This window comes from Girardinichthys multiradiatus, chromosome 17 (assembly GCF_021462225.1).
Source record: "Girardinichthys multiradiatus isolate DD_20200921_A chromosome 17, DD_fGirMul_XY1, whole genome shotgun sequence".
NCBI lineage: Eukaryota > Metazoa > Chordata > Actinopteri > Cyprinodontiformes > Goodeidae > Girardinichthys > Girardinichthys multiradiatus.
The window spans coordinates 21,613,642-21,628,938 of record NC_061809.1 but is presented as its reverse complement, the minus strand read 5'-3'; the positions used below and the strand labels follow the sequence as shown (position 1 = coordinate 21,628,938).

Sequence of the window (15,297 nt, the reverse complement as noted above, 5' to 3'; positions counted from 1 at the left end):
TAATCATTTAGATATGTTTATGTTGTTTTTTTACATTTACTCACTTTAACATTTTCAGTTGGATACAATCACAAACAAACAAACAAGCACACAAACATAATTTAATCTGGAAACCTCATATACAAACAGTGCACCTTCTGGAATGATGGGTCACTTCTCTGACAGCGAACAACGTACGCTTGATGTAACACCAATAAACTAACTCAGTAAGGTCATGTACGATGTCGGGTTTGTTTCTAGGATACCATTCATTTGTCTGGGATTGGTTGGAGCAGACACCCATTAGCTACACAAAGTCCCATGCAGCTTTTAATGTGCCAAGAAGGTTTATAAACTGAGGAAAAACTGTGAAACAGAAGCTGCTTTTGTCATGAAGACTGATTCAATTAGAGGACAACCTGTTAAACATCCAGCCCGATCCCGACCAATCACTGTAAACTGAGACCTCCTCGTGTTAACCTGGCCTGCAGCTGAGCGCCCCCTTCAGGATGAAAAGCAATACATCACACAAACAATAACACGTCTTTTGTGCATCAGCAGTTTGGGTTTCCCAGACAAAAAGGAATGATATCTTCCATAGGACATGTAAAAAAGAAAAGGGAGCATTTTTGTTTCTTGCGAAGGACCTCAGTCCAAAAACTTGCGGTTCGGGTTGGCGCCGAAGAGAGCCACTCGGATTTCAGGCATCATCTGCAAACAAAGTTGCAGTTTTAGAATTCAGACAGCAACACACATGATTGGCTAACAGCATTATCTGCATAACTATTTATTGTTTCATTACAGATCTTAACCCTCAAAGTTGTTCATTCTAGTCACAAAACTAATTACTGGTATTCAGTAGTCGCATGACCCGAGATCCAAAAAGAAAAAAACAAAGCAAAAGAATAAAACATTAAAAACGCTACCAAGACATCTTAGAACCTCACAAATATCTCAAAAGTTCTACATAAAAATGAAAATATACATAGTTTATAATTACATGTTTAATTGAAATAAAAAGCTGGGGGGAAAAGAGGATCTAAATGTATAAGGAGTGCGTATTTCCTACCTGCTGAGCCATTAGGTCCAGTCTGCTCTCCAGGGTGTTGGAAACTTTGATTTTCCCATCACCGTTATAGATCTCAATACCTCCAGACCTGCAGGGACAGAAATGTTGAAACAAGACAAATTAAAGCCCAAAGGTGGCTAATCTTCATGAGAATAACGTGATCCATGTTTCAGGAGGAGTGCTGCAGCTTACACATCTGGAGAGAGGAAGCGATCCTGGTCAATTCGGACCTCAAGGTTGTTTTTCACAGCTGCTTTATAAATGGGGATGTTCTTCTGGATGGACGCCTTAATAAAAACAGAAGACACACCTTTGTACAGACCGAGAAAGAAAAAGCAAAAATTATTTTGCACCATTTTCTCACCTGCACCAACTGAACGTCCTGTTTACGGCAGCGGATGGTGACTTTGGGCTCCAGCAGCTGATAGAAACCCTGATATGAAAGAATATAAAAAGAAATCCAAGTTTTAAGGTCTTCATATTTTCTTTTTGTGTTTGTTGCTGCAGATGTCCTACAAACAGCACACAGCTGTCCTTGTGAGAAAGACGTGATCACGGCACAGAAAGCAGCAGAAACACTCAACATTAACCGTTATGAGGTTAGAAGAAAAGCAAGTTTATAAAGCAGAAAAGCAAAGTTCTGCAATCTTTTTCCCCGTCACATGATTAACCTGAACTGAACTACTGTTAAGAGTCAAATCATCAATGAGTCACATCAAAACAAAGGGAACAAAAAAGGATTAAACATGAACAGAAGGAAAATCTGATAATTGGCTCCAAAGACATTTTGAACCACCGCTGCTAACACAAGTGTACCAATGTTTCTGAATGGTACATTTGTCATTAAATTCTCCTTTAAATCCCTGATAATAGAATCTGTGAAACAGTCCCAAAGAAATTATTGGTGAAGAAAAACTTCTGCTGAGGTAGCAGCCAGACCTTGTTCCAACAAACATTTGCTCATGTAATTTAGCAAAAGTTGCTCACCTTCTCCTCAGTCATATTAGTCCTGATTTGATAAAAATGCGATCTCAGGAGAACGGTCCTAAATGGTCCAATTCTTCTCCAGAAAACAACCAATGACCGACTTGTTATCCAAACAGAACAGATGCTCATTGTTAGGGTTAGGGCAACCGGGTGGAACATCTCCAGAAACATCCATGAAATCTGCTTTCTTTGTCAAGAAATATATTTTCTCCAACTATATTTAATATCCATGTTAAGAGTCAACTTTTAATATTTTCAAATTGCTCCATTAAACAGATTTTTTGTTAAAACATGGTTCAGAAGAGCATTTCTTCCAGCTTAGTGGTTCACACCCATTTTCTAATTTCTAGCAAACATTGCCTGGGGAGATGAGCAGGGATGGCCTGAAGGTCAAGACCTGGATTCTGGGGTTTGGCCAGACTCACTGTGGGCCCTACACTGTTGTAGGTCATCAAGGTCAGATCCAATATGGGCCTGGTGACGGGTGCTTGAGTGGAGCCTGGGTGGGATGACTTCAAACTTCATAATTGACCAATTTAATTTAGTCAAATACATTTTATGCAACCATTAGAAGCTTTACTGACACTCAGTAACGAGCAACCACCTCTTGAGCTTAGTGAGCACATTTAGCATGATTTTTATATCAGATATCCAGGTTAGAGAAAACCTGCAGCCTGCTGAAGCTTTCTCACTGAAACAATAGCTCCATTTTAAGAAAGAGTTGCTGCAGCTGCTGGTTTTCAAACTAGTTCAAATTAATTAGACTCAGATGTTCTCAGTGGGTGAACTTTAAAACACATATAGCTCCAATTCAACCCGAGAAGCCTAGAATATCTGTATATCACAAAAGACACCATATGATTGTTGTGCAGAATAATAAAAGTGGCAATTTTGAGGAAGTTCCCCGCTAAATTAATAGATAGGTTAATACCCAACAGATCATTGCATCAGTGAATTAGCCACAAGTCATTGCATTAACATTAAAAAGCAGACATGAAGTGTTACTGATAGAGGTGGAGTTCAGGAAGTGGAGAGAGCAAACAAACCTGTAGGATCAATCCGTTCATCAGAGCGGAATACCTGGCCGGATCTTTAGCGATGTTAGCAAGCCGTTGGCGCGCCTCGTTCAGCATGTCCTAAGGGGATAAACATGGACATGGATAAGAAATTTCATTATTTCCACTGAACCCGCCTGTCTCATCTGACTGACGTGCTTGTAATATCATATGAAGAGGCTTACTGAGATCATATCATCACGGGCCTTCAGCACCTTCAGTCGAGCCTGGTTCATCAGGTTGGACATTTGACTGTAAGATAAATAACAGACACATTGGAGCTGCTTAGATTTCTAAATGGGACTATATTTATCCATGAGGAGACAAGGCAGACTATTAGGAGGTGGCTGGTTGGAGGGTACCGCCGGGTGAAGCGGTGAAATACAATTACAGAAACACTGCTGCACATACAGCTGCTTCTTTGTTCTTAAAACAGCTAAAAGAGAAATAAAAAGGCTTGATGTGTCCTGTGATGTTGCCATGACTCACATTTTCTTTTGCTGTTCAATCTGCTTCTCTTTCTTCTCATAGTACTCCATGATCTTCAGCCTTTGGGTTTGGACCAGACGGCCCTTCTCAATGTTAAACTCTTCCTCTGCCTGCAGGAACAAACAGGGTTACTTCCAAAGAGTCCTCACCTAGGCTGGCCTAAAACACCAGAGTATCAAAAGGTTTATTTTTCAAGAGCTCAGGTTGTGGTGTTAAGATATAGGATGTTTCTATTGTTAATACCTTTCCAGAGTCAAATTCCCAGATTCCCAGACTTTTTCTCAGTGCATTTATAGAGAATAAACAGAAGAGCTGAACCTGAATTTATCCCATGTATCATTCAACAGTGGAAGGAGGGCTGGATATGAAATTATATATTCCATTCAATTAAAAAAAACCTTTATTAATCGCAAAGTCAAATTAAATATGTAATGAAGTCTGGAAATAAAATATTATTTCTGGAAAATACTTGAATGAAATTCCAAACTTTTCCTGACTACACAGGAACCATGAGAATATTATGGTTGATTTAAGTTTAATTTTGTACCCTTGTGGTTTCATTTGTAATAACTTAGTTGATATGCAGAACATTTTTTCATTTTTAAACATATAAATAACTACAGTGCTAATACTAATAATAATAAATTCAATTATATTCTGTGAAAGGTCAACAAAAAACTCACAAATATTCTTCAGTTATTCTATGTAAAGACTTAAAAACGTTATAAAAAGAATTTCCACTGAAATACTTTAAAGTGAAATAACCTTTAAGCCTATTTCACACAAAAAACTAAGATCTGTATCAGTAAAAACCATTCAATAATCCTTAATAGTATTATAGTTTTTAATGTATCAAATAAGTTAAAAAAAGTTCCTTATAGAAGACTGGGTAGTACATTTAAAATACCTTAATAAACCAAGGTATAAATATATTTTTAACATATCATCTGATTTACCTTACAGCCATTTAGAACAGAAACCTTTACTTAAAAACTGAACCAATAGTAAAAAGCTATATATAAAAGATATATTATCACATACACTGATGTGCAACCTATAGCGCCCCTAGTGGCGAAGCTCATTCATTGAAGGAAAATGTAAGAAATAGACTGAAATATGTCAATATCTCTAAATTCTCTACTCCTGGGTACCAGCTGCCTTTATGCAATTTACTTTTCTACAATCAATACTTTGGTAAATAACCAGATTTATTTAACAGATTTTAGTTTACCACAAGGTTCATTCATGGTCAAATATAAAGCTAGCTTTGGAGCTAGTGTTTCCCTCATTTCCTGGCTTAATTATAGACCAAAACAGAAAAAAAAGCAGATGGGATTTCCTGGTTTCACAATAATAAAAAACCCTGCAGGCACCTTGTGAAAGCTCATGTCCAACAGCTCTGATTCAGAACATTATTAGCAGGCTGAAAAATATACGCAACATAAATCTGAACACAGAAAGAGAATTATGTTTACGAACCAATAATCATATTAATGAAACTACCTTTAACAGCCAGCAGTGTGTGATGACGACTGTGTGTTCATACCTTTGCATCAATTTCCTCTGCCTTCTCATTGGCCTCCTGCTCTATGAAGGCCATCATATGTTTAATCTGTGGAAAAAGACAAGCAGCAATGCATTCAGCAGAAATTAAACTCATACCATCATTCTTTGCAGAAATGTCACTAAAAATCTGAAAAAGAAAAAAATATTTTGGATAAAATTATAAAACCATTTTCCAATTTCAAATATGTCCAGATGCAGGGATCTTGTGCATTACAGAAAAACCTTTTAAATAAAGAAAAATCAAGATGGTTTCATCAGTCAGTAAACAGTGTTTTTGTGCGTTGTAAAATGGAAAAAAAGGATTTCATTTGTAGAGCTTTTCCTATTATAGGGGAGCAGAATTACCAGATCTCCCTGACAAGATTCATGTAATAATAAACTTTTCCAATACTGTTCACCTTCAAATTTAAAGCACAAAAAGGAGAACACATTAACGTTTAGTGTGGATAATTAAAAAAGTTACAGACATCTTTATTTAACATTAATTTAGCGATTCAGGTGTGCAGTAACATTATTGATAGTGTTTCAGTTCATTTTGTTGCAGGTCAAAGCAGAAACTCACCCAGTCTGGCTCATTTAGACCTATATAACCAAGATAAAAACCATCTATACTTAGAATAAAGAGCAAATAAGAAATACAGCTCTTGTTGTTTATTTAAGCTTTACTTAACCAGGTGAGATGGATGACAGCTAGTTCTCATTCAAAACGCCAACCTTCAGAAAGTCGTAGGAACTATCATATGCAGTGCTGTCTGAGAGGCATCCCTCACCCTTTTTATTTTTGCTTTTAAAGAACTTGGTGCTCTTTTATGGTTTTAAAGTGGTTTTCATCAATTGTTTTTCAGGTTTTCTGAAGGTTTGTTAGAACTTTGGCCACTTTTTCACAAATATTCAGTCAAATATCAGACCCTTTCCTTTTCTTCAGCTCATCTATAGAACAAAAAAAAAAAAATTCAAAGATAATAAATTTGAAAGACAAATTACTGTGGCACCAACAAGGTGATTATTAAAGATCTTTCAGTCAGAATACGATGCATCTCTGTGGTTCTCAGTCATGGATTTTAGGAGGGTTTTTGTTCCTATTCCTTTAAGTTAGGATTTTCAAATACTACTCATCTGCAGCAAAAATTGTGAGGCCTGACACTTCTTTGTAAGCCATCTTACCTTAATTTATTGGACACACACGGCAGAATACACTGTATGTTCTAAAACGCAAAGTAATAGTTACTCAAAGCCTGCTTATCCTTGTACTATAGGCCTACTGATGCTGTGCAATATGCATCTGAAACAACCACTTTTAGAGAAATATACTGCTTTGCGAAGTATTCAAACAACCTGTCCCACCCAGGATTATTCTCTGTAGAACCCCTTTTGCACAGGTTACACCTGTAAGTCTATATTGGAGCCTGTCTCTACCAGCTCTGCACATTTAGAGACTGCTATGTTTGACCAATCTTATTTGTTAAATACCTCAAGCTCAGATTGGATGGGAGGAGTCTGAACATCAGTTTTCTGAGCCAGTCTATCACAAGAAATTGCTTGCATCTAAACCCTTCCATTGTATCTAAAGCTGAATGTTTAGGATTATCCTATTAAAAAGAGGAACCTCCACCCCAGCCTCAAGTCCCTTGCAGTTTCTGGCAGTTTTTCGTCAAGTTTTGAAATGTATTTAGCTCCATCCATCTTCAAATAAAATCTAACCAGGTTCTTTGTCTCTCCTGAAGAGAGGAATCCCAACAGCATGATGCTGCCACCACCAAAAGTTCAGGATAAAGTACAGTGTTAGTTTTCTGCCACACAACAAGTTTAGCATATCAGCCAAAAGGTTTATGCTGACACTACTCTCAGGTGGACTCATTTTAGTAATAAAGTAACATTTGAAAACCATGTATCAAGTTCATTTCACTTCACAATTATACACCACCTTGTGTCGGTCAATTACAAAATAAATCGAAGACTAATACATTTAAGTTTGAGGCTCTAACGTGATAAAAATGTGGTAAAGTTGAAGAGTAGGGATAATTTTGCAAAGCACTGTATAGGCTGTGTCATATTTGTGGCCTTCTAATACATCTGTGTGTCATTTTATTTGTCAATGTTGGTTTTGGATGTGAAAGGCTGCAAATGTATTGGCCACTGACATCAATCAAACTGACTGAATACGAACAACAGACTATCATGGTCAAGATTTGGAAGTAAATTGAATGAAAAAGCAGCTCAAGTCAAAAGAAAAACCCTGAAAGACTTTCAGAAAGCCTGAAGAACTAATGTGGAAGACCACTGCACCATAAGGTTTGCTTTGAAGTAAAAAAAAAATTGATTTAGATGTCTGCAGAGGGAGGAAGATGCAGCCTTGTTACATGCTCAGATCCCTTCCATAGCCTAATGTTAGAGCTTCTGAATATTATTTTCCATCTCAGTCACTTTAAGTTCCTCCTCAGGCCTTGTCGTGTGTTCATCATGTGATCGTTTGGAAATATGACCACAATATATGCTCTACGACCTCAGCTTCAGATCACTGCCTACATACACTAGTCTTCCTACCAGTAACACCCATATTAAAACACCCATAAACACTGCAAAGACGGTTTAACCCATCAATGTCATCCTTCTTACAGACAGATAACAGCTCATAAAAATATGGTTTTACCTACTGTAGTTTCTTCATTAGCAGCACGAAACATAATCCAACAATATGAGGTTTAATGAAGTAACGTCGAGTGTTTGAACACTTTGTTACCTGCTTCTGAACGTCGGCATCGCTGAGCGCCATGGTCACCGCGGTTAAAGGTCCACCGAGGCCTGCAGAAGGGGAAAAACAAACAAAAACACGGTTTTAAAAAGCTGCAACGACCACACAGAGCGGCCACTAATGATAATAAGGTTTTAATGAAAAGAGAAGGGGTTTAAAATGTGTAAATATACCAGAGAATGACAGAGGAGACGGTTTGAATTAATCTCCGCAGTCGTGACTCGTAAAGATGTCTACAGCAGATCAGCTGACCAGCACGAATCACCTGACGTTGGCTTCTGCTTCATCAGTGGGGAGCAACCGGCTCAAAGTCACATTACCGCCCCCTATTGGACCGGAGATTAGTGCGTTAGACAGCCGGACATTGAAATAAGATAAAATAAAATTAGTTAAAAAGACAAGACATTTAAAGTCATATATATGAGCTATAAGGTTAGATTTCTCATTTTCAAAGTGATGTTTCTGAAATTCAGAGTTTTAGTTACAGGATTTACTAATAAATATGAGATATATTACCCTAGTTTAGGCTTTTACAGTCATATTTATAAGACAAAGAAATCATAAATATGAGATTCAAAGTCAAAATAATGAGATGCCAAGTATTAATTATTAGATACAAATGATACAAAATGTGAGATACTTTTATAGTGATATTTATGAAATTCAGTATCATAAAATTATCCAAATTTAGAAATATGATTGGACAAAGTCATGTTCTGACTTTCAAAGTCTTATATGTTCAAACACATGCATATGAGATTCAGTCATAAATATGAGAAACAAAAGTAATAACTGTGAATAATTATGACTTTCATTAATTATAACAGTAACGTTCACTTTTACAGTGATATTTATGATTTTTAAAGTCCTAACTATCGCCTCATATTATTTATTAGTCTTATAAGGAGTTTGAAAGTTAAAATTATATACAGGACTTAGCACAAAGATAATTTGAATAAAAACATATGTATACCTATATAGAGAAAGGAACCATTTTCAAACATTTGAACCCCATTGTTATATGCAAGTGCTTTATATAAACACATAATTACAGCATTTCCCCCTTAAATAAACTAAATAATTTCAGTAAAAAATAGTTTAAAACCTTAGGTTTTAAAATTGTCTATTTATGTATATTACTTATTTATTTAACTGAATGCAGTGGTGAATGTCTGGATTCAATTAACAAATTTATTTTGAAATCATTCAGTACATACCTTTACTATATTTGCTTTTTTTGTACTTTCTTGATATTTGAAAATATTTAAATAAAGTTGTAACAATTTTTCATATGCACATTCTTATCTTTTTATTATTTATTACAGAGTTAATTACTACTTCAGTGAGAATGAACAGAGGAAGTTGCATACAAAGAGGAAGTGCAAAGCGGATGATTATAAAACATAGCAGTGTTTGCTAAAAGCATGATTAATAATCATCATCATCTTTACCCGGATGAGGACTGCAGGTGGTGAACCTGTCTGAAGAAAGATTGTTTTATTGAAGCAGTGAAACAGTGAAGATTGCCTTAGAAAATGCATAATTTGTATGCTGGTGCAGGACAAAAATCTTCATGGCACACTTGAGGTTTTTTGTGTGCTGCCAGTAGGGGGCACTAGAAGCTGGAAGGTCTGCTTTAGAAATAGCTTTTTTCCCCATCTGACATGCAATTTCCACTCATGTCATAGTCTCACCAGCACCTGCTGTGGTCTCTAATCTGTTTGGATAGCCAGCATAAAACTCAGAGACTGTTTACCTGAGTGAATCACTAACCCACAGAGATCTGCTGACTTTTGTACAGGCCAAAAACACTAAGGTTAAAGTATGATTACAGAATCAGGGTGGTATTTTACTCCCATTTTCAGTCCTTACTACCCTTACTCTCCATACTTTTCCAGTTGGGATGATCAGCAAAATCACGACAGACTCCTCTGCTGCCAACTGTTATGTCATGGATTTGTGAGGTGGGTGGGTGAGAAAGAGAGCGAGACACTTGTGCACAGCTAGTCCACCTTGTTATTCCTTACCAGCACCAGAATGCATTTCTGTTGATCTGCTGATGTGTGGCTTTGTCTCTGAATGCACGTCACATTTTGACCTGCTCCTCTTCTAGCAACTCTTCCACAGAGGACAGAGGTATTCCTGCTTTTCTTATAAATCCTGTTTGAGTTGCATTAAATATTGCTGGATTATTCTGTCCAAGGTTAACTGCTGTTTGTTTTGGGGGCTTATCGTGTCAAACGTGCAGTCAGGGTTCAACAAAACAAGAAGCAAGAAGGAATCTTTCACTTGACATTGAGCGCTGACCTTCTCTAACCTGTGTTGGCTGCATGCTTGCACAGAAAGCTTGGCCTAAATCTCATTATTTAATTCTACATAATCTGCTGTTGATGTAAAGGATTAGTTGGAAACCACATACCCATGTGGGACAGTAAATAAAGGTCAGTTTCTGAGCTCGTAGAGAGGCGGATAAGGCTTGCTGTCTGACTAATTTTAACATTGCTTCTAAAGTCTGCACAGGCCTACAGCACAAAAAAAACTTACAGTGTAGTTAATTCTCCCACTCTAGATTATTACTAGATAAATTACAAGTGGAATAGACTTTCTTGAATTAATAAAACATACATGTAACCTTTGATCTTGAAGGTCTCACTGTAAGTAATCTATTATACTGGTATTGGTTTAGCCTTGCTATCAGTCTCCGAAAGTTGTACAAAAACAACAAAACGTGGTTGCATAAGAGGCCAAAAAATGGTTTGCTTTTCCCTTTCAGGCCACATAAGTCTCATACCCTTTGTGTGTTTGGAGAAATAACAGCAACAATCTTTCTTTGGACACTTTTACTATAACAACCTTCATGATTTTAAGTCAGACAGACACTTTAAATTGTATTTTTGCACAAAAACCGGTTCTTTTGAAAGAGCACCAAGGCAAGGTGAGAATTGTATAAAGAAGTGAGAAGGTAAAAGAAAATAATGAAACTAAACACTGTTAAAAATACTATACTACCAGATAAACAGTAAACGATTGAAACATGACAAAACTGGATTTTAGTATGTTCAAAAACATTTTTTGTACACTTCATTAAAATGTTACATATCTGCATGTTAGGGCCTATTTGCATATGTTAGTTAAATTTCTAACTTTAATTTGACACATTTTTACACAAATACAAAATGTTGAAAACTGAGATTAGCTTTAGGAGACATTCTGTGAAAAATATATAGCTCATATTTTAGCACCAAACAATTTACTAGAAATTATTAGAATTGTCTGAAGTCCATTCAGTTAAGTTTAGTTCAGTTTAATTTAATTTAATTCTAATGAGTTCATTTGAATACTTCTTTTTTCTTTAATTTGTATTGGTATAATGTAATCTAATTTTAAATTAAAAATCAAATACGTTTAGTTTTGATTGTTTATTTTAAACATGCCGACATAAATTAATCCCAAGAGACAACACATTTACATGCTCAAAGTAATTTATTCAAAATTGATTTGGTTTAATTTTATATGAATTGATTAGATTCAGTTTAAACTTTGTCTAATCTAAATTCAGCTGCAATCTAATTATCTAATTATTTTTACTTCAGTTAAATGTTTTATTTTCACCGATTTGTTATTCAATTTCAAACTGATTTGATTCAGTTTAAGCTTAAAGACAGTTCAAACCAATGGAGCCAAATAGGATCCATGACACAATTCAGTTAAATTTTTAACTTAATCAACAGTTCAATTCAGCTGTAGTTAAAATGAGTTTAAATGAATTGGTTTTAGCTGCAATTTATTTTGAAGATGAATTGAGCTGAATGAAAGTACATTTAATTTCATCCAATTAGTTACAGTTTATTTAGCATCAAAATTATTCAGTTCAACTCAATTCAGTTTGAGTTGAGTTCAGTTCAATCTAAGTTTAAACTGAAGTAAATTAATGTCAGTTGTATTAATTTTGATTGAGGTCAGGTCAATTAAATTTAGTCCTGATTGAACTGAGTTGAGTGTAATTTAGAATGAAGATTAAACTAAATTATATAGACGTTAAAGTAAACTGAAACTAATTGAATTAATATTTGAGTTCAGCTCAATCTTCAACCTAAATTCAATTCAGTTTTAATTGCACTAAATGAATATCAGTTTTATTTAGTTTTACCGAGGTCAAGCGGATTTGATTTAGTTCAACGTTTACCATAATCACAATTTACATGGAAGTTTAACTGAATTAAGCAGATGTTATTTTCCTCTAAATTTAAATCAGTTTCATTCAACATAATGCAATGTAAAATCTATTTCAAAAGACAAAAACAAAAAATACATTAACCTTCACATTCCATTAGACAATAATGTCTTAATAATTAACCCCGCATTTTTTCCACAGCGTTCCGACCACTTAGAATTCCAGTTGCATTTAAGGCTCTACAGTCACTTGTTATTAACAATTGCTTTTACATATTTTTGCTTTAATTAACGAACAACATATCCTGGATACAGTTTAAGTGCAAATATGACAAGATATGCCCAGAAAAGATAGTAAGGTGAATTTTTTCTCATTAAGAAACAAGCTCTAGAACCAGAGGCAACTTTGAAGGCCAGCATGCAGTGAATGTGATACAATGTTAAAGAGTGACCAGAGAGTGTCACAAAAATCTATTCTGGGATTGGCATGAGGGGAAGAGTTACAGTAATCAAAGTTGTGAAACAAGAAGGTCAACATGTGACCTAGAAGCAGACACATTCGTCTTTATACTCATGAATAAAAAGCTTGATTTCCAGGTGACAGGAACCTTTGAGATGAAATGAGAAAGTACGTGCTTTCCATATGTCATGATGTTGTGTCAGTACCTTTTATGGCATTTGAAGCCGCAGAGCTTCCATTCTTGATTGACAGACGAACATGTATACAGCACCTATACATAGTAAGATATGCAAGGCACAAATAGCAACACAGAGGAGCAAGTGAGCAATTTTTTCCAGAGGCATGCTGATGTCAATGAGAATGCAGACAAGAGAAATTATTTACTAACACAGAGACTAGTTGCAAGTAACTAACTTTTACCTAAAAACTGGATAATTATCGTGCCTTTAATAAACACACAGCGTTTTGCAAAAGCATATTTACTATCTGAAGTTTTCACACTTTGTCACATTACAACCACAAACTTCACTTCATTGTGATAAACCAACACAAAGAGGAAGATTTATTGTGATGAATGTATTTTCTTGTTAAAAATCAGAATTCTGTGTTGTGCATGTGCATTCAGTCCCACACTTTGGGTCTTTTGGGGTATATGTCTATCAGCACTGTACATCCAGACACTGAAAATGTTGCCCTCAAGCTCAGTTATATTGGATGGAGAGCATCTGAGAACATCATTTTGTGTTGCAACAGATTTTTGTTTAGATGTAGGTCTCTACTTTGACTGGGCCATTCTAACACAAGAATATGGTCAGATTTAAACCAACTTTTATGGGGTATGAATGTATTTGCAAAGAACTGTATCACTCCAGAACCTTAGAGTGAGTTTGTCACACCTCTGATCTGTTTGTTTGCAGCAGTCAGCGTTCATTCTGGAGGGAAAGGTCCCACTCGAGCCCAGCAGGGGGGATGGTGGTGGCATGGAGGCTAGATCCCGCAGTCCTGCCTCTCAGGCAGAGAGCTCTGGACCCTGGCACAGTGAGAGTCTGCTGGCAGAGTCCTGGTCCATGATGGGCGACATGGACCCCGAGGACACCAAGAGCCTCGACAGCAACAACGGGCCTGTTTTAGCTGGAGATGAGAACAACTCCTCCAATTCTGACATGGTCCACCTGGAGCAGGAGGAGGCAGATATGCTTGAAGAAACAGAGGGGAGGAGATGGAGAAAAGAGGACGAGGAGGACGAGGAGCTGCAGGCAAATGTGTTAAGCATGCTCGGTGTGGAAAGGGAGCTGGCGGGGCAGGAACTCAAAGCTCCGGAAGCAAAGGAGCTCCTGGTGTCTGCAGAGGAACCTCACATGGAAAGAGAGCTCAGGCAAGTGGTTCCCCCGATGGCCCTGCCTCTGCTGCCTATTCTCAAACTGGATCCTCCCTCCACAACATCTACACCGGTCCCTTCAACCACAGCCTCTGAAATAGATGAGCACTATTCCACTGAGGGTCTACAACCTCCATCCATCCTGTCACCAAAGGTTCCAGAGCTTCAAGGAGAGAGTCGTGAAGCAAAATTCTCACAGATCTCCCTTCAGGATGATGGACAACATTCAGTTAAAGCAGAAGCACTGAAGAGGCTGGAACCACAGCCTGGTGCACCTAAGACCAAATCTCTGAGCTCCTTTGAGCTGCTGTTTGGAGGCGCTGCTTTAGTGGCTGTTGTAGGAGTGGTAGCTTATGGAGCTGTAGTCTACTGCAAAAAGTAGAAAACCACATTTAAACCTGTAACTATTCAGCTCAAATATATTCCTGCAAAAAAAAATTCCCATTTACTTTCTGAATTCTGCATTTAAATCAGATTTTGTAAAAGAATGTAATGCTACCTCGGCTCATAACAGAGCTTATTGCCTTTTTTCTGTTTGATGTCTGAAGAAACTAATAAATTGGAAATAAGGTTGAGTAAAGTTTGAAAAAATATCATTATGTTTAAAAAGCATTGTATGTGACTCTTCTCTCATCACTTCATCAGCACCAGAGAGCAGCACAGAGATAAAAATTAAACAACAAATTTCTCTGCATGTAATAGGCCACATCTTGCATTATGTTCAAAATGTTATTTTCTTTCCTTGGAGAAAAAGGTCATGAATTTAACATAAATGTGTAGTATGTGGTAAATGTTATAACGCATGTAATTCTCAAGGGTTTACATACAGCCCTGTGGAAAACTATTCATACCCATTAAACATTTTTACATTCTGTCAGGTTATAACCACAACCTATGTGTTTTACTGGGATTTTCTGTCATGCACCAACAAAGTAGAGCATTGTAGTGAGGTGGAAAGAAAATAATACATGGTTTTCAACATTTGTTACAAATAAACATCAGTAATAGTGTGTCGTACATTTTAATCATCCTCCTTTTTTACTTGATATTTCTAAATAAAATTCAGTGCAATAAAGTCCACATGTGAGTAATTTAATCTCAGTATGAGTTCAGCTGTTCTGTGAAGGCTCCAAAGTTTTTTTTTACAGAGCATTAGTTAATAAACAGCATCATGAAGACCAAGGAACACAGCAGAGAGGTCAGGAAGAAGGTTGTGGAGAGGTTTAAAGCAGGGTTAGGTTAAAAAAACAATATCTCAAGCTTTCAAGATCTCAGAGCGGCAGGAAACAAGAAGAATATGGCACACGTGCAAAGCAACTTTCAGCACCACAAAAGGTAAGAGGAGTTCAAATAAAGCAACAAAAAGTGGTTTGCCACAAGGCAGATACA

General features: G+C 36.6%; 2 protein-coding genes across 2 annotated transcripts; one reads left to right on the top strand and one right to left on the bottom strand.

The window, feature by feature from the left end:
- atp6v1e1b (ATPase H+ transporting V1 subunit E1b) lies at positions 1–8,207 on the bottom strand. Its single transcript, XM_047389155.1, has 10 exons — positions 8,071–8,207; positions 7,886–7,947; positions 5,126–5,191; positions 3,580–3,689; positions 3,276–3,342; positions 3,082–3,171; positions 1,413–1,481; positions 1,241–1,335; positions 1,049–1,136; positions 1–690 (listed from the first exon to the last, which is right to left on the bottom strand). Exons 2-10 carry the CDS (start codon positions 7,916–7,918, stop codon positions 628–630), a joined length of 681 nt encoding a protein of 226 aa, XP_047245111.1. The 5' UTR covers positions 7,919–7,947; positions 8,071–8,207; the 3' UTR covers positions 1–627.
- Positions 8,208–9,840: 1,633 nt separating this feature from the next.
- si:ch211-214j24.14 (uncharacterized protein LOC559160 homolog) lies at positions 9,841–14,799 on the top strand. The gene is made up of 2 exons (XM_047389154.1): positions 9,841–10,033; positions 13,448–14,799. Exon 2 carries the CDS (start codon positions 13,511–13,513, stop codon positions 14,288–14,290), a length of 780 nt encoding a protein of 259 aa, XP_047245110.1. The 5' UTR covers positions 9,841–10,033; positions 13,448–13,510; the 3' UTR covers positions 14,291–14,799.
- The last annotated feature ends 498 nt before the right edge of the window (positions 14,800–15,297 follow it).